The sequence below is a fragment of the Vicugna pacos genome, chromosome 23, assembly GCF_048564905.1.
Source record: "Vicugna pacos chromosome 23, VicPac4, whole genome shotgun sequence".
Lineage (NCBI taxonomy): Eukaryota > Metazoa > Chordata > Mammalia > Artiodactyla > Camelidae > Vicugna > Vicugna pacos.
Window position 1 is genome coordinate 11,338,760 of NC_133009.1, and position 18,676 is coordinate 11,357,435.

General features: G+C 32.8%; 1 protein-coding gene across 1 annotated transcript in view; it reads left to right on the top strand.

Moving 5' to 3' along the window:
- Positions 1-15,033: 15,033 nt before the first annotated feature.
- SYT14 (synaptotagmin 14) overlaps positions 15,034-18,676 on the top strand; it is a 102,533-nt gene continuing 98,890 nt past the window's right edge. Inside the window, exon 1 of the mRNA XM_072948244.1 lies at positions 15,034-15,940. Within this exon, the coding sequence (XP_072804345.1) occupies positions 15,034-15,940 (907 nt within the window). The remainder of the gene's footprint in view (positions 15,941-18,676) is intronic.

An 18,676-nucleotide genomic window follows, 5' to 3' on the forward strand; every position in this document is an offset into this window, starting at 1 on the left:
AGTTGGAATTGGAAAAAGTGACGATCAGACTGGGGTCATTTTGAGTATGTAAATAGCTGATACAAAGATCTGGAGCAGAGGATATCTAAATGGAGACTGGGAAACTAAACTGATAGGAACTGAGAGAGTCCTAGGTTAGAGAATAAGATGTGATGAAATTTGATTATTGAGAAGAATGAGAAACTAGACAATGTAGGGGGAAGGGAAAGAGGTAAAAAAAGTTATTAAGGCAGAAAGTTAGTTTTATCTTTGACTTTATCTTAAGGGAGGACATTCTCTAGCCATCTGACATTTAACTACTGAAAAGTTGTTTTAGAACACTGCAGCTTGATATTGAATGAGATTATTTATTTTAAAATTGTAAGGTACCAGAAAAGGTGATACTAACATAATTGAGTATGTCATTTCTCTTCACTTGGAAGCTTAGAATTTAACAATGATAAAAAATAATACTTACCATATTTACTTAAAAGTTAAATGTATTTTATATCTTTTTAAACCCCTGGGGAAAATTAGAGTTTAGTATAAAGTTATGTTAACTAGTAGATATATGGTGCCATCTAATGGCTAATATGAAAATCTGTTTAGTAAATAACAATGCTTAGCAGTTTGTTTTATGCCAAGTACATTTAACACTGAAATCTTTAGTGCTTTAAATTTCCAAGGTACAGTTTTTATTTAAACACTAAGGTATATGTATATTTTCATTTCAATTTATAGTATCTTTAAAATTCAACTACATCAGTGTATGATTTGTCATAACATATAAAAGCAGAGGTATGCAATTTGCATATTATAAATTATATTCAGTATCAATTTTGCATGTAAAACTCATTTTAATAAGCAAGTCACATTTGCAGATCTTTCGATATGCTATCTTGCTTAGTTCTTGTTGCCTCTTCCTAGTCCCAGTATGTACTTACAAATCAATGCCTTATGGAAGTTCGCTACTGTTTTAACATTCTTCCTCTTTCCCTCCCTCTCTTTACATTTTATAAAATACATCCAGAATGTGAAAATGATAGACGAGACTGGCAATTTTTAAGAGGTGCTCCAGATTCTTAGAGGTGCCGTGGAGCCACTCCAGGGGCTGACACAGAGGTGGCTAAGGTTAGAAAATTAGCATTCAAGTCCTGTACTGAAGAAGACTGTTCAACTCTGTTTAACCCAGTTTTTCCTACATATATTTCATCATGGATCCCTTGTCTTCCTTTTCTTTTAAGTAACACATGTTAAAATGCTGTTGATCTTGGGCTCTTTAGACCTAATTTTAGAAACTGTTCTGTATTCTCTTTTTAAGAATAAAAGGATTCTTCTTATATATTATTTTGTTTTAATGAAATAAAAAAATGTTCCTAGTCATTTAATAATGCTTGTTCATTATCAATAATTTAGAAAATGCAGAGAAATGTTTAGAAAATATATAACACACGTGATTTTACCTTCCTCAGTGATGACGATTATGGAGTATTATCATATAGCCTTTTTGTGTATACATATATACATAATTTAAACAAAACAGGTATCACATTCTGTAATTGTTTCGTATCTAGAATTTTTACTTACCTAATATTACATTATGAGTGTCTTCCCAAGTTATTTATTTATTTTTATTTATTTTCTTATTGTTTATCTGATTTTTAATGACAATATGCTTTTCCATTCTGTGGGAATACTATTATTTATTAACCAGTCTGCTATTTCTGGATTTTTGGAATGTACAGTGTTTCAGTGAGTACAAAACATTTAAATAATTTTTTTATAGCTCCGATTGTTTCCTTAGAAAAAAGGAATTTTTACCATGACAGTTTTTATATTGACACAAAATTCCTGGAAGTAGATTATCAAGATCAAGGAATATCCTCATTTTTAAGGTATTTTATAAAATTTTTAGCAGTTTACATTAATAATAATTGCATACTAGATTTTTTTTTCATTTCTTAGTTAAAAACACTTTGTCAAGTTGGTATGTTGTTTTGTACTGTATTTCTCTGACTGCTGTGAGTTTGAATATTTTTCATGGTTTTTTTTTCCTGTTATTTTTAATGAAAAATACATAAGTTCCTAAATCAAACTTTTAGAATTAGTTTCCTTATATAGCCTGTTGTGCAGTACTTTAAGTAGCCTTCACTTAACTCTTGTAGCTACCAAGACTGCTTTAGTAGTTTATCCCAGATGGACTATATGATCATGTAGACATTTGATTTAAGAATAAAAACCAGCATTCTGTGATAGACTGTATTTAACTTTATTAAAGAAGATGTTAGAGCTGGAGCAGTGTTATTTGAAACAACACAATGACAAAAATATTCAGTAATGTCATATGCATGTCAATCTTCCAGCTAGATGGAAAACTTAGGCACAAAAGGTTTAATTTTATGGATTTTTCACAGAGAAATTAGAGGCAGATAATTCCTTAGTAGGATAGGAGTGGCTTTACCATACCCAAAAGGGAATTTAGTTCTAATTCTCTTAATTTATCTTTGTTACCCTTGCATGGATCAGATGAATTACATTTGTCAGTGAGTTTTGGAATATACACAGAGTCTTGGGATATTTTTCAAGTTTAATGATGATTTACAGTTCTTTGGTGAATGTCCTTTTGAAATTACTCTTGTAGGTTTATCTTAATTTTAAAATATTAAAAATGTATCAAGAGTGGTAACTTTTTTCTCTTTCTTTTGCTGTATGTTAGTTTTTGCTATCCTCTTTGTTGTTTAACTGAATTTTGATTATGGTATCTTTTGATACATGAAATTTTTATATTTGTATGCAGAAGAGGTATCAATCATTTTTGTTTATGGTTTTTTGTTTTATTTTTATAAATTTTATCTGAAATCAAAATTCACCTAAATTTAAGCTTATTTTCAAATATTACCATGTATTTTTCTGGTTATAAAAGAACTATACATTTCTATCAAACATTTGGGAAACAGATTAAGAAAAGGTTTAAAAATCACATGAAAACCCTATACCTGTACCCAGAAATGACAACACTACTTATTGAATGAGCAACAAATTTATTTTTTCTGTACTAATTTGAGATGCCTTCTTTATCATATCCTGTCTTACAGTGTATACTAGATTATATTGAGCTTTCTGTATTATTTCACTGTTCTGTCTGTTCTTTTGTTACTATTGTACTATTTAATTGCAATTTGGTAATGTGTTTTAATACCTGGCTTAGTGAAATCTCATTATGCATCTTTTTAAACATTTTCTCTCTAGAGCTTACCATGAATTCTTACAAACAAACCTCTTATATTGACAAATATACCTTCATACTGACCTGAATGAATATCCTTAATACCTAGCAACCACTATGTTTGCTATCTCCATAATTTAAAATTTTTAATATGTTATGTAAATCATATACTATGTGACCTTTGAGACTAGATCTTTTTCACTTGGCATAATGCTCTTGAATTCCACCTAAGTTGTTTGTTGCATGTATCAGTAATTTGCTCCCTCTTATTGCTGAATTCCATGGTATAAATGTACTGCAGTCCGTTTAGCCATTCATTTGTTGAAGGACATTTGTGTGTTTTCCACTTTGGAGGTATCACACATAAAGCTATTATAAAAATTTAGGTACAGCTTTTTGTATGGACTTTGTGATGATTAATTTTATTTTCATGTGTCAACTTGGGCAAGTCAGTGGTGCCCAGTTGTTTGGTAAAACACCAGTCTAAATATTCCTGTGATGAATTTTTAAGATACGAGTAACATTTAAGTCAGTGATTTTTTGAGCAAAGCACATTACCCTGCACAATAGACAGGTTTTGTCTAATCAGTTCAAGGCCTTGAAAGAAAAGACTGAGATCCAGATGAAAAGGAAGGAATTCTACTTACAGATTGCCTTCTGACTCAAGACTATAACATAATCCTTTCCTGGGTCTCCAGCCTGTCTGGCCTGTCCTGAAGGTTTCATATTTACCAGGCCCTACAATCATGTGGTCCAGTTCCTCAAAATAAATCTCTCTCTACATATACATCCTACTGGTTCTGTTTCTCTGGAGAACCGTAATACAGATTTTTTTTAACCGAGAATAGTTTTAGAGGAACAGTATCTTAAGATGTTTCCTGAATTTTTTTGTGGAGTTTCTCCAATTGCTTCCTTCATTTGATTTGATTTGATTTGATTTAAAGATGCTGATTCTGTTTTCAGCAGTAAAGAGAGTACTGGTTGTCCTTGGTAGGATGTGGCAACGGTGGTGTGCAAATATCACCAGTGGATACTTAAAATCAAATGCTTTTAAGAGGAACGGTTCTGGATGACCATATATTTTGATACCTTAGAACATTTTTGTCCAACTAGCAAGTTTCAGGACAATGGCTGGTTTCCTGAAATCAGGAAAGAAAAGGATGAATTTAGGGATTTGAATTCCCAGCTCAAGGACCACATAAATCACCTGAAAGCTTCTGTGTCTTCTCTGAAAGAGATTCTTACCTCCTGTAGTCCAAGACCTGAGATTGCTGAAAACCAAATCCAAAGTCTCTTCCTCAGAATAGCTGAATTACTATGCAAATTGGATCCCCGACTTCATAGTGTGTCTGCTGTTGAAATGAGGGTGTTGATTGGGGGGGAATGGGATCCTGAAAATTGGAATGGGGACGTATGGGAAAATTCAGAAGAGTTTGGGGGCATTAAACTCCCAAAGTCTCCTGAGTCTTTTTTGTCAGTAGAAGCAACTATTCCACTCCCACCTGAGGAGATTAGCCCTGCTTTGCCCAAGGAAACTCTAATGGCCTCCCCTGAGGTAGTTGCTTTTTGAGATACTCCTGATTCTCCTTAAAAACCCTCCTCTACCATCCCTGTTTACTTCTGGACCTGTAAGTAGACTGAAGTCTCAGCTTTCCCTAAAGGTGAGGTGCAAAGTGTGACCCATGAGGAGTTCTATAATCCAAAAGAAGTGAACGATTTTTCTAATTTATATAGACAAATCTGGGGACTGTGTATGAGAATGGCTGTTAAGAATGTGGGATAATGGTGGAAGGAACATAAAGTTAGGTCAGGCTGAGTTAAAATTGCTGGAATTCTGTTAGGAATTTGTATATCAATTTGGGAATAATTGACATTTTTAATATGTTGAGTCCTTTAATTAATTCACATTCATCTCTCCGTTTATTTAGATCTTTAAAAATTGCTCATCAGCAATCTGTAGTTTTCAAAATACAAGTCCATAATACATGTTTTGTTAGCTTTACATGTATAAGTGTTTCAGTGTTCTTTGGATTATAAGTGGTGGTATATTTTAAATTTTGGTTTCCACATGTTCGTTGCTAGTACGTGGAAATATAATTGATTTTTCAGTGTTGATCTATTCTGTAATTTTGCTGAACTTGCTTAGTAGTTGTAGAAGGGGTGGTTGTTTTTGTTATTTTTGTAGTTTCTTTGAATTTTTCTATTAGATAAAGATGTCGTCTGCAAGTAGGGACAGTTTTATTTCTTCTTTTCTAATCTGTCTGCATTTCATTTCCTTTTGTTGAGTTTTCCAGTCTAACCTTTTCTGGGCCTGAAGGTTTCTTTTTCAGTAGTTTTCAAACCATGAATCAATTTCTTTCACAGTCTTAGGGCTATTTAAATTATCTATTTTATATTGGATAGTTCATACTGTTTGAGAAATTGGTAGATTTTACCAAGTTGTCAAAATCTTTCTTATCAATGAGGATCCTACTGAAAAGGAAGGGCAAATAATCATTGAGAAAGTAAAGGAGAGGAAGAAGTGGCCTTATCTGTTGCCCATACCATTTGTCATTCAGATAATTTTGGAGGAATTCATATGCATTGAATAGACAGTGAAAAAATTTGAAGTAGGTAACCTTAATTTGTTGTTCAGAATGATGATGCTTTGTTATAGGAAGATTTACCAGGAAAGAAGTTTTTCTTAGTGTAAAGTTTACTGTAATTATACTTTTGAAGTGTTACCAAGACTGTCCTTGAAGACTTCTCCCAAAGACAGAGCTTTATTAATTATTAATTAATAAGTACTTGCTTTAAATATATTATTAAAAGTGTATTAAGTATATTATCATCAAGTGTAAGGTTTAGATATGTAATGCATTTGGTGCTCCATTAATAAATGTTTGAATTTTTTTTAAGATTTAGTTTTTTTTTTTGCTGTTATTATAATTGAATGAAATTTCAATTTACTACATGTTACTTATAGGAAATGTAGGTTTAACCTATTGATGATTTGACATTTGAAACAAGTTGGGTAGCATCTATTTTATCAACCTCATCAAGTATCTGTCTCCCAGAGGGGAGTTTTGTTTCTAAGATCTTAGTCAGTGTCCCACATCACTGCCATCGGTGCCCTCCCCTCTGCTGTCTTTTTAAGTTACTCAACAGTGAGTTATATCAGTATGAGTAAATGCTTTTTTTTTTTTTTACTGATTGGTTTTTTATAAAATCCAGTAGAGTTATAGGTATGTATTATTCCTTTCTTTGATTTATATTTCATTCTTCCAGTTTTGCATCATTTATTTATAATATGAAAATTTTAAGGAAGTTTTTATTAGTGAAAGTAACTGAGATGTTACAAAAAGAAATTTAAACAAAACATTTAAATTAATCCTTTATTTTCCCATATTGTTTCTTGGAATCTCTGATAAATTCTCTGTTTTATGTCCAAACCAGAGCAGAACAAATTTTGGATTTTTCCTGATTAAAATATGGGAAAAATATTTAAAGCGTATTAAGTATGAAGCAAGTATTCCTTTTAAAATGAAAGTTAACTTCTTATATAGTTCACATTTTATTCAAGAGATAGAATTACACCTATTAAATGAATTATTAAAGTCTCCATGACAGTGGAGTTAGAGGACTAGTGTTTCCTGTCCAGCAGAACAAATCAGCAATAATACAGGCTTTATAGAGCAAATTGTAAGTTGTTTTTTTAATCCTCCTTTTTCAAGGAATTATAAGGATCACAGGTACTTCTTGTTTAATTTTGCATGAAAGTATAATGGATAAAACAGTTTTGTAAAATTTATTTGGTAATTTATAATTTGGATAGAAATAAATTTTATTTAGAGAAGAATATTATATAAACAAATTTATATTGAAAATATGTTGGCTTAATAAATATCTCCCTTATAATTATTTTTATGCATATCTTTGTATTTTTCTCTAACTTTATATAGAAATTTTTTTGTGACAACAGAAAGTAGAATTTAAGTGAGTTCTGCAATACTTTCAAAGTCAAAGTGGATTTCTATTGCTTTTACTTTATAAGACTATAATTTCTTTGTTTTCTTTCCATGATTTTATCTATAGAAATTAAAATGGATTTTATCATTATTATTGAAGCTTGAATTTTGACAAAAGTGGTATTTTTTAAAAGTTTATCTCTTGTAAATATATGTACTCTTCTCTAAATATATAGTAAAGATGACTGCTAAGGCCAGTTGAGTATATATAACAAAGAATTATTAATCTTGGACAAACTAAACTTTTTGTATTTTCTGATGAGATATTGCACCTATATCCTTTCTGGCTTTGCGGTGTAGTCTTCAGATACTTCACATAGCGAATCATATAGCTCACAGACACCTTGCTTATATTTTTACTGAGCATTGTTAATGACTATCAAGCTTATTGTCCTATAGAAAACTTCTAGTTTTTAAATTTTTTATTTTATTAGCTTTCAAACATGGCATATAAGGATCTACTGTTTATTTTAGTTTCTAAGCATACTCTAAAGTTAATTTTAGAATATTTTGTGAAGTATGTTGAACAGAAAATATTATAATTCCAGTTTTATAATTTATATGTTTATTTTGAGAAAGCTGAAATCACTTGTTATATTTTAACATATATAAAAGGCTAAAACCATGAAATGTTTTCTCATATACTCTATATTATTTGATCACATGGCTTTCCCTTATTTTTTATATTGCAGGTTGACATATAAAGAAGCAGTATTACTTGGTGTTTAAGACCTTGGACTCTGGAGGCAGAATGTCTGGGTTCAAGTCTAGGTTCTACCATTTCCTAGATTTGTGACCTTGGACAAATTTGTTACTCTCTGGGCCTCAGTTTACTGAAGGCTAAGATAATGTGTAGTGTTTACCTACCACAAAATTGTTTTGAGCATTACATTTTTAAATGAAAGCAGTTATAACAGTGCCTGGCAAATAGGAAACAGTAAGGATCATTATTTAATGTTTTAGGAGCAGGAGTCAGTGTGCCTGTATTCAGATCAAGATTTTATCACTAAATAATAATTTTAAGATCCCGAAAATTCTGCTTATTCTTCCTGAGCCTTAGAACCCATATTTGAAAAATTAGGCTGTGGTGAGGATTCAATGAGATGATGCTTGCAATGCTTAAAACAGCCCCTAGCAAATAATAAACACTCTTTAAAATGTTTCATATTGTTAATTTTGTTATTTTTTGATACTGGTTTTATTGTTCACCACATTAAAATTTTACAAATTTGTATTATGAGAAAATAGTATATTAGTGAATTTTGAGTTACTGATGAACTCAAATTAAATTTGATTCAGCAAATTTACTTCTTCAACTATATAATATTAACCAAAGCTAATTAACTGTGTACTATTACAGATTTTGAAGGTTCTTAAAAGGTTATATGCATTTTTAAAATAGCGCTTACATACCTGCAGTGGATGATCTAGAATGTTTTGAAGAGTAGGTTTATCTACAGATAAATTAATCATAATCACAGGAAACTTAAGTGGAATGACTTTATAAGCAGATTCATAGTATAATCTAGAGTTTAGGAGTAAATTCCATCTTATATTGAATGAAAATCTACTCTGTATTTAGTGAGATCTGAGTTAGTGTAATCATATTTAACTTTTTTGATGGTGTATAGCATTCATGTCTTTGGGTTAATTTCAGTTTGTTACTCTTTTTTCTTTCTTTAAATGGAGGTACTGGGGATTGAACCCAGGACCTCACACATGCTGGGCATATACTCTGCACTGAGCCACAGTCTCCTCCCCACCTTCAGTGTGTATTTCTATTGCCATTTTATGCACAGGTGGAACTTATCAAATGTTTTTATACTTTGAACTGTTACTGGCCAACTTATGGTGTCAGGTCATTTGAAATAATATTTCAATCCTGCAATAAGGATGAAAAATAAAAATCTGAAGCTTTTTAATATTTTCTAGTGGAAAATCTTTTTTTCTTATCTACAATCATATTAGTATTTAAAAATTTTAAATACATGAAATATTTTCAGTGAATGTAGAAAATGGGCATTTAGTCAGGCAATGGATAAAAAGAGAGCTGTGTTGTATATTTACCTTATACAAATAAGGCATCTTTTGCCTTCTCCTAATGGGGAAAGATTCATTTTTTAATTTGTTCGAATTCACAGTATATATTTATCTAAAAATTTGTAAAGTAAAAGGTTTATCATTAAAGCCTAGTACTTACCATTTGCCAGTTTGGCTTGTGTTTAGTCAGTGATGTCTCACATGCGGTAGGATGAGCAAAAAGGAAAACTCCCAAATATTTTGTAACTAACCCGACCTTCATCAGAGCACTGTCCTCATAGTTCCTTCTCTATACTAGACATCCACACTGAAATAGTCTGCTGACATTTCTAATGTAACATGTCATAAACTAAACTCATTTTTTACCTCTCTCCTTCTACTGCTGTCTTCACTCCCACACCCTAAACAACATGCCTTTCCTCCCATTTATTTCATCGTGGTTAATAGTGTTACCATTCACCCATTCACTCAAGCTAGAAGTTTTAGAGTTATCTTCAGCTTCCCTTTATCCTCATCCTCTTCGTCTAATTCATTGGGATATTGTCAATTTTCCCTGAACAGATTCACCCCTCTTCTCTGCCACCACTGATACTGCCCAGTCTTCATATTTTGCCACCATTCACTCCCTGCTATTTTTCTGGACTTTTGAATTGCTTTAATCAATGTAGTTCTACAAGTACAAAATCTTTAGGATGGTAGTCCAGGTTCTTTGCCAGTTTGAACCTTGTTTTCATTTCTAGTCATAGCTCCTCTAGTATATTCTTAATCTTTCCTGAACACATATTCATTCATTTACAGATGTTTATTTAATAATGTCATTGGTGGCGTTGTGCTAGGTGCTTTGAGGATACAGAGGTAAATAAGACAGCCATGACTATTGCCTGTTAGTATTTGTAGAATGCTGTGCGCACTGTTCCTGTGTCTTTGATCATGTTTTTTCATCTGCCCCTTTACTGTTTAATAGCGTTCCTATTAATCTTTCATACCCTACTCAAGTGTCAGCTCCTTCCCGAAGTGTTTGTAACTGTCCCAGGTGGTATTCCTCCTTTGTGTTCCAGTAATACTTTATATTCTAGACTTCTGTTACACTGCTTGCTATATTATACTTGTTTATAGCTGACCTTTCTCCCTAGGTTATGTTTAAAAGTGGGAGGGAGGGAGATGAAAGAAGAACACAGAAATAAGCATTGAGGCGAAACATAGAAGAGGCAAGAAGGAAAGGAGAGAAGGAAAATGGGAGAAGCAGTATGAGCAGTAGTTGAAAACACAGACTCAGGAGCCAGAGCTTGAATCCTGACTCTTCTTCCACTTACTAGCTGGGCACATAGTTCAGTATTTCCATATCTCAATTTATAATGAGGATAATAATAGGGTAAACATGAAGATTAAAAAGGTTAATATATGTAAAATACTTGTTTGTTGCTGTATGTGAATGGCACAGAATATACGCTATATGGGTTTTTATTAGCAGTAACTAACTTAAGTGAGATGAGCTGTTTCTCCCTCATTGGGTCTTCTAAGAGATGGGAGATTTTTAAGCTGCATGTTATCTAACCCTGTGTGTTCACTTAAGGTATCACATTGTTTTGTGTTTTGTGTTTTGAGCCTGGGCTAAATAAAAAGGGAGCGCCTGTACATACTTGCTGTTTACAGTGTACGGTGGAGTATAATTACACTGAGCATTTTGCTGCTTCATACCAGGTTCTGTCCTGCTTTGCTCTTCGCAGGTTTTAGAAATGCCGATGATTCCTTTGCTTTTATTTTTACCTCATCTTTCAGGCTTGATACGTACCACTTTTATGTTATATGCCTTAGATTCTTTTGTTAAAATATGTTCTTTCCTGACTATTCTCCAACCTGAGACAGGAAGGGTTGATGTCTGGGCATAACTTCTTGGTTCTAGTAGCAGAATTTGTTCCTCAGCACCAGCCTGATACTCAGACAGCACTCCTGCCCTTCCTACCCTCTCCTCCCCTCACTCTCACTGCCCATCCCTTACAGTATCATTCTCTGCTCCATCCTCTACCACAATATTATTGACCCAGATATAAGTAGACTATAACATAATATCAGTTCTACACCTGGGATGCCTGGCTTTCATAAATAACGAAAAGCTAGAAGATTAAAGCACTCATCATTGACTGGTTGGTGACTTCATTTTAAACAAGTTAGATGCTAATTGTCATGCTCTTCGGATTAAAAACAAAATAATCTGGGAGGAGATGACATTTTAGTTACTGCTTGAGCAGTGGAGGAAGAAAGAGTAGGGGATATTTGAGGCTTAGGATTCATTGTCAACTAATACTTGAATATTATTTGTAAGGTACTGGGGATACAAACATTTAGTTACTAACTCCAAATGACTGGTGTAGAGACAGATAATGCAAAAGTTGAAAGGAGAGAGATTGCTGAGGATTGGAGAAGTTGGAGAGCATTTTGCCTTTTCTCACTCTACCAGATATCCTGGGTTGATTTCATGTATTCTCTTGAGATCAGATTCTCTTGAGAATCTGGTAGTTCATCATCATAAAATTTCCATGGAGTTTCTGGAATACACAGTGATCTCCCATCTCTGCACATGCTGTTTCTTCTACCTTGAACAGTGTTAATTTGGCTCATTCTTACTAATCTTAAACTACAATCATAGACACTATAACTTTCAGAAAAGCTTACTTGATCCTTCAACACTAGATTCAGTATTTTGATGGTTCTCATGATCCCTCTTCTTCCCCAGTCATAGCCTTTATTGCACTGTGTTGTAACTGCCTTCACCAGACTGTTCAAGGAAGACAGAAAATGTGTATATAATGCCTTGTGTATGGCAGCTGCTCCAAAAATATTTGTTGGTTGAGTGAATGAGTGGGATATGGTAGAGATGACACTGGGTCATTCCAGGCAAGGAAGGGGAGGAGCGCCAACAAAAACAAGGCATGCGGTAATGTGCATGGTTGATTCTGAGTCAGTGAGTGGAACCATTTGACTAGAGTGTAATATTGAAAAGAGAGGCTGGAGCTTTTCAATGCCAGGTTAAGAAGTTCAGTTTGTTTAGTGAGAAAAAGGCCATTGAAGCTGTTAGAGATAAGAATAATAATATACATTCTTACAAATTTGATGAATGTACCCGTGCTCGAGAAGTAATTTTTTCTAATTCTTGTTTTGAAAATTTTGTAATACTCTTCAGTGGACTGAATATATGATAACTGCCTATTTTGTAGACTCTTGTCTTTTAAGATTGTTCCAACATAATTTATAGGGAAACTTTTAGAAGATTTCAATAAATACTGTCGAATAAATTAAACAACTCATTAAACTGTGCAGTGTTTGTCTTATAAACTATTGTGCACTGTGAAAAATTTAAAATATAATTCAAAGAAGGCAGTAATCTAACATGTATAGGGTTTCCTTCTTATCTGTAACTTAAAGAAGAATAAATGCTTACAACTGTGACTTTTTTTCCCCTCTAGTATCTCCAGAGGCAGTCGGATTTTTGTCAGCTGTTGGGGTGTTTATTATCTTGATGCTGCTCCTTTTTCTCTATATTAATAAGAAGTTCTGTTTTGAAAATGTTGGCGGGTTTCCAGATCTTGGTTCAGGATACAGTACAAGGAAGAATTCACAAGACAAAAACTGTAAGTATCATATCGCTGCTTGTCTTGTTCGGTCTTTCTATACTTCTATTGCTTTATTTAAAATATATGTAGCCTTAGTAAAAAGGTTGATTTTGATATATAGGAAACTAACTTGGAGCCACTATTCTGAGAGTTAAAAGATCTATTAAGTAAATTATGTTCAGTTATCTTTTTATTGCCCACAAGTTGCTATTATACTGCATAAAAATGAATTGTATACTATCACAGAATGACAGTTTTATTTTTCGTGTATAAGGTGCTTTTGAGCCTGTAATATGAGCAGATATGCTTTAAAGAAGGACATATCTTGTTACTTTTTATAGCTTAAGTCCATTGTCCAAATAGTTCCCTAGAGGGTTTTTTTCCCATGTCCCTAGAAGGCTTTTGAAAAATATTCATCCTTTTTCATTACTTGCTGTTGAATTCTCAGCTCATGGATAATTTTATTGTTTGGAGCAGTTGGTTTTCCCTAGTAACTTAGTGTCTAAATTCTGATTATAAACATTAGTGTTCCTCTTCCTCCCTTGGCACTGTAGGCATATTATATTACATAATATTACTAGATGCTAGGAAAGATGAGGGCTATGATATTGTTAAATTTTCCTTGGAGTTATTTTTTAAAATTACTGTAAGAATTCTTTATTTGCTATTTCCAAAGACTGGCTTATGTAAATGACAATGGGTGCAAGTTGAAAATTGTAAAAGCAAGGCATTAATTTGGAAGAATTTTAAGGAACAGTAGGAAAGAAACCTTGCTTTTCTTGTCCATGTACTTAGTCGGAGAGATGCTTTTCTCTTACTTTGAGTATCTTAAAAGGTGATAGCTTCATAGTTTGTAAAAGTCATTGCTTATTGAATTACATCATCTAGCTTCTGCATTAGGAAAGTAGAGTACTTTATGTGGTTTGGGTTTGATCAAGTTTAATGTTTCTCATACTTCACATCAGTCCTGTTTTTTTGTCACTTGTATAGAATGAACTGGTCAAAGATACCTCTTGTAGCAGACGCCACTACTTCTCTGGGCCAGCGTTTCTGGTTTTTTTTGGTCTTACCCTTTTACACTCTTACAAATTATCGAGGACCCTAGAGAGCTTTTTGTTTATGTGAGTTGTGGCTACAGACATGTACCAAATTAGAAGTTAAAGGCTGAAAAAATTAAAAATTTTTTATCAATTTATTTTTTAAAAATCAACAGTAAGCTTATGAATGTTAATATAAATGTATTACTTTTTTAAACAACTATGTATTTTCTAAAACCAAAAACAAATGTTTGACGAGATGAGTGACATTCTTTTACGTTGCAAATCTCTTTAATGACTGGGATAGAAGAAAGAAACAACTGGATTCTCACGTCTGCTTCTGCATTCCATCTGTCATATGGCCCCTGCAAAAGCCCCAGTGCTCATTTGTGAATGAATAAAAGTGAAAAGTTAAATATCCTGTTACTCTTATTGTAAAAATAATTCTGACCTTGAGGATCCATGGGAAAGGTCTCGGGGACCTTATTAATTTTTCTGAGACTGTTTTTCATTCACTTATTAAATAAGAATAATAATACTTACCTCCGAGCATTATTGTAAGATAAGTAAGGTAAAGCTTGTAAATCGCCATGCCTTACACATAGTAACCACTCAGCAGGTGTTCACCCTTTCCTCTCCCCTGTTCTAACTTGTATGCAAAATTGTTTAGATATTTTCCTTTTAATATATTTTTTAATTTGAAATGATATTGGTACTTTGTTAATAAGATAGAGTAGTTCCCATACATAGACTATTAATAAATAAACTAAAAAGTACATAATAAAATCCTTTTTATACTTCTTCTTGCAGGTATAGAATAAAAACCCAATAGTATTTGAGGGAAAAATATTGTCTTGCTGCTGTTACGATAGCTGTGCAGTGGGAAAAAATGTCGTTAAACATTTAAACCAAGTGGTTTGATTTTTTTTTTTTTTGGAAGAGTCTTTACTTCAGCATATTTCTTCCGTTGCATAAGCATTTACAGAAAGATTAAAAGCCACGATATGAAATATTAATATTGAGCTAATGAGTAACAACATTTACGTAAATGTTGAATCCAAACTCCAAAGTGGTTGATATTTTGAGAAGAGAAAATTCCATTATTGCACTTTTTAGGAACAAGGAGTTAGAAAATGGCATTTTTCAGAAATTTTCAGCAGAATCTGCCTTCAGTGTCCTCTCTGGTGGACACAATCAGTAATGCTGTGGAAGATTTGACTGCTGCTGTGGGGGAAGTCAGCTGTGCTCTCACAGACTCAGTCGCTGAGCAGGTGACGAGTATGATGAGTGGCTTTCGCCTGGAGGAGGAAGCCTCTGCGGCAGCAGAAGCTGTAGATATTTCTAAACAAGAACATGCCATGTTACCAGAAGTGCCCCAAAACATTAATTGTCAGAAAACAAAATCCAATTTACAGCACAGAGCATATCAAATAAATTGTTATGATACTTCAGTTTCACAAAAGCATGATCAAGGAATGAATGAAGAAGGACTATTTAAACATATTAACACTAGACAACAGACTCTATCAGAAAATCAAGAAACCAATAGTACTGGTAATTCTTCTTTGAAAGGCCACGTGAGTGATGGTGGGATATCAGTTATCAAACCAAATGCAAGGGCCGGATCTGCTTGTCAAGACCTTGAAAGTACTGACAGAAAAAATGGATTAGGAATTTCCAACAATGGTAAGCATGACTTAAAGGAGGTAAGGTATCAAGAAATTAAAGAAAATTATTTAAAGAAAGCCGAAAAACATATTAAGAGTAAAGGATCTAAAGGAAATGAGTGTTCTTCAAAAGATATTTTGGAAAGCAATAGACATAAGATGCAGAAACCCACGAAGAAAGAAGACACGCATCCTGTGCCATCAAGTAATTCTAAAGATAAGGTACATGGAAAAATCAAAGAACAAATGAATCCAACACAATACTACAAAGTGAAAGGAGACATACAAACAAAGAAAAGTGAAGCCATTTCTGCCAAGAAAGGAACAGCAAAGAATAAAGATGAAAAATATTCTAAGATAATACCAGAAAAAGGTGAGGTCTCCTAGTGTAAGTTTGAGTGATAAAACTGTCTCTTGATTTTTTTAATTAGGAAAATATCATCCAAATTTCTGAATTTTTCTATACTTGTCTCTATATCTAATTTAAGACTTTCTGGATCCTCTTACTGGGAGGATTTGAATTTTATTTTATTTTTTTAAAGCAGATTGTTACCTTTATTTTCTTTATTCTTTTATTCTCCAATCTTGTAATAGATTATTTTATTTATTTATTTATTTATTTATTTATTTATTTATTTATTTAAAAGTGAAAGCAAGTTTATTCAGGGAGATACACACCCCGTAGACAGAGTGCGGGCCATCTCAGAAGGCAAGAGCATTCCCAGAGGACTGGGTCCTCTCAGAAAGCAAGAGTGTTGCTGGGGGATGGGGATGTTTCGGTGGTTTTTTTTTTTAAATAGTTGAATTTAAAAATTTTTTATTTTTGTAACCAACCCTTAAGTCCTTTATACAGTGTTGCTCTTCACAATCTGTCCTAATAAGAACCTATTGAATGTTTTATGTTTTTCCTTGAGAGCGATAGATTTTTGTTTTATTGAATAACGTGAATATGTGTCTATTCATTTAATCATACATTAAGAGTTTTATATGATGGTTGTGTTTCCAGTGTGTATACCTGAACAATCTATTATTATTCATGAGTTCTCTATGTAGAATTGAGATTCCAGCTAAGCAGTTAGAGTTTTCAAAACAATTAGCCAACAGTTACTTGGTTTTGGTTGCAGAATTGCTTCATATTGCCAGTAATTTCTCCTGGTTGTCCTTTAGTCTTTTCCACTCGTTACTGATCTGATCACCAGAAGTGCACTGGATTTTACTTGTAAAAGATATATCTGGAATTCTTTAAATGTTTGTTTACATTCTCATAAAATTCTGTAAATGTTTGCATTCTCATAAAATGACAGAAAACTGAGTAGCAGTAGAAATGAAGACATTTTCAATTCTGCTACATGACTTCATGCATAGTAGGGATCTGCTATTTATCAATTGTATGAATGATTTTTAAATGATATAGTAGAGGCTTATCCAGGATGGATGAGCTAATTAAAAGAGGTTTTATACACCCGTTTTGAAGTCAATTCTTCTAGCAGTTTTTTAAATATCAGATTCAGTGGGCTTTGGTAGGTAGCTTTGGTTTAGTTTTGATAACCTTATTACTTGAAGTAGTAAAAATTAATAGAGAAATAAAACTAAGTGGGATTGTTTACATATTATTTTATTCATTAAATAACAGAGTGGACACTAGCAATAAATACTTCATAGGTAGCAGTACAGAATTCTAAATTTTGTTTTCATTTGTTTTCATTAAGAAGTGTGCTAGTACCTAAAGAAACCAAATGTCTCTCAAATGTTCTAGATTATAGTCAGTACTAAACTTAAACATGTTATATTCTAAAAATTGTTTTGAAAATCATTTGACCCATGTGGATTATCCCTTCAGATAGCAAACTGTAATATTACTAGTTCCATGTTCTAGGTTCTGACAGAGCTTATAACCTATAATAAGAGGAGGAGGAGTTTCCTTCTATATCTGAATGCAGGACTACTTTAGGTAATATTTTATAATAGTTGAAGTATGACTATAGAATTTCTGGTTACCCTCCTCGGAGCTCCCCTGCTGTCTTAAGACCACCACCATGGTATCCCACAGAGTGCTAAAAGTTGGGAGTCAGGGTGCCTAGGTTCTAGAGCAGACATGCCATTATCTTGTCACCACCCAGTAAAACTTTCTGCAATGATGGGAAAGCTCTGCATATCTGTATCACTCCATATAGTAACCACTAGCCACATGTGGCTGTTGAACACTTGAAATGTGGCTAGTGGCACTGGGGGACTGGATTTTTAATTTTATTTCTAATTAGTTGAAATAACTGCATGTGACTGGTGACTACTGTTTTGGATAGTGCAGAATATGACATTAGTCGTAGGTTTACCCTTTGTTGGCTTTATTTTACAGAATTAAAAAGTGGAACTTAGACTAGTGATTACCAAGCTTCCTTAACTTCTAACTCTAAACATTCCATTTTTATCCTGTATTTTAAAGTTGCTTATTCTGTGTCTCCTCACCTGAATTTCAAATCTTGTTTCTTCTAGCGTGGATGATGTTAATGGAATATTATGAGAGAAATATCTAGACTAAACTAATAAATTCTAACTGCTGTGGTCTCTTCATCTTTCTATAGTTGTTTTATAATTCTGAGAAGGTTGCATCTTGGTTTAAATGAATCTCAACATGATGCAGTTTCAAATTTTTTACATTTTAAAAAAACTGTGATAACTAGTGCTTCTTAAAGTAATATTAAGTCAATTAATTCACCATATGAAAAATTTATTTGAAATTTGGATATATTTATTTGAAATTTGGATATATATTTGGACATTAGAACTCAGTATATGTAGAAGATATATGTCCACTCTCATATGTTTTTATATCTCGAGTAAGTTTACCTTCCACAGATAGTAAGTGTTAAGTTTGGTGCATATGCTTCCAGACATTTTTATATGTATGTATAACTATATACTGCATGGATGTGTGTATACATGTTGCATGGAGGCATGTGTATGCATATATAGATTTTTAATGGGAATATAACTTCTGTTTTATAACTTTCTCTTTTCTCTTAACATGATGTGATAATTATTCTTTCCCTGTGAATTCTTGTAAGTCCACCCCTCATTTTTAATGACTGCATAGTGTATCATCGCATAG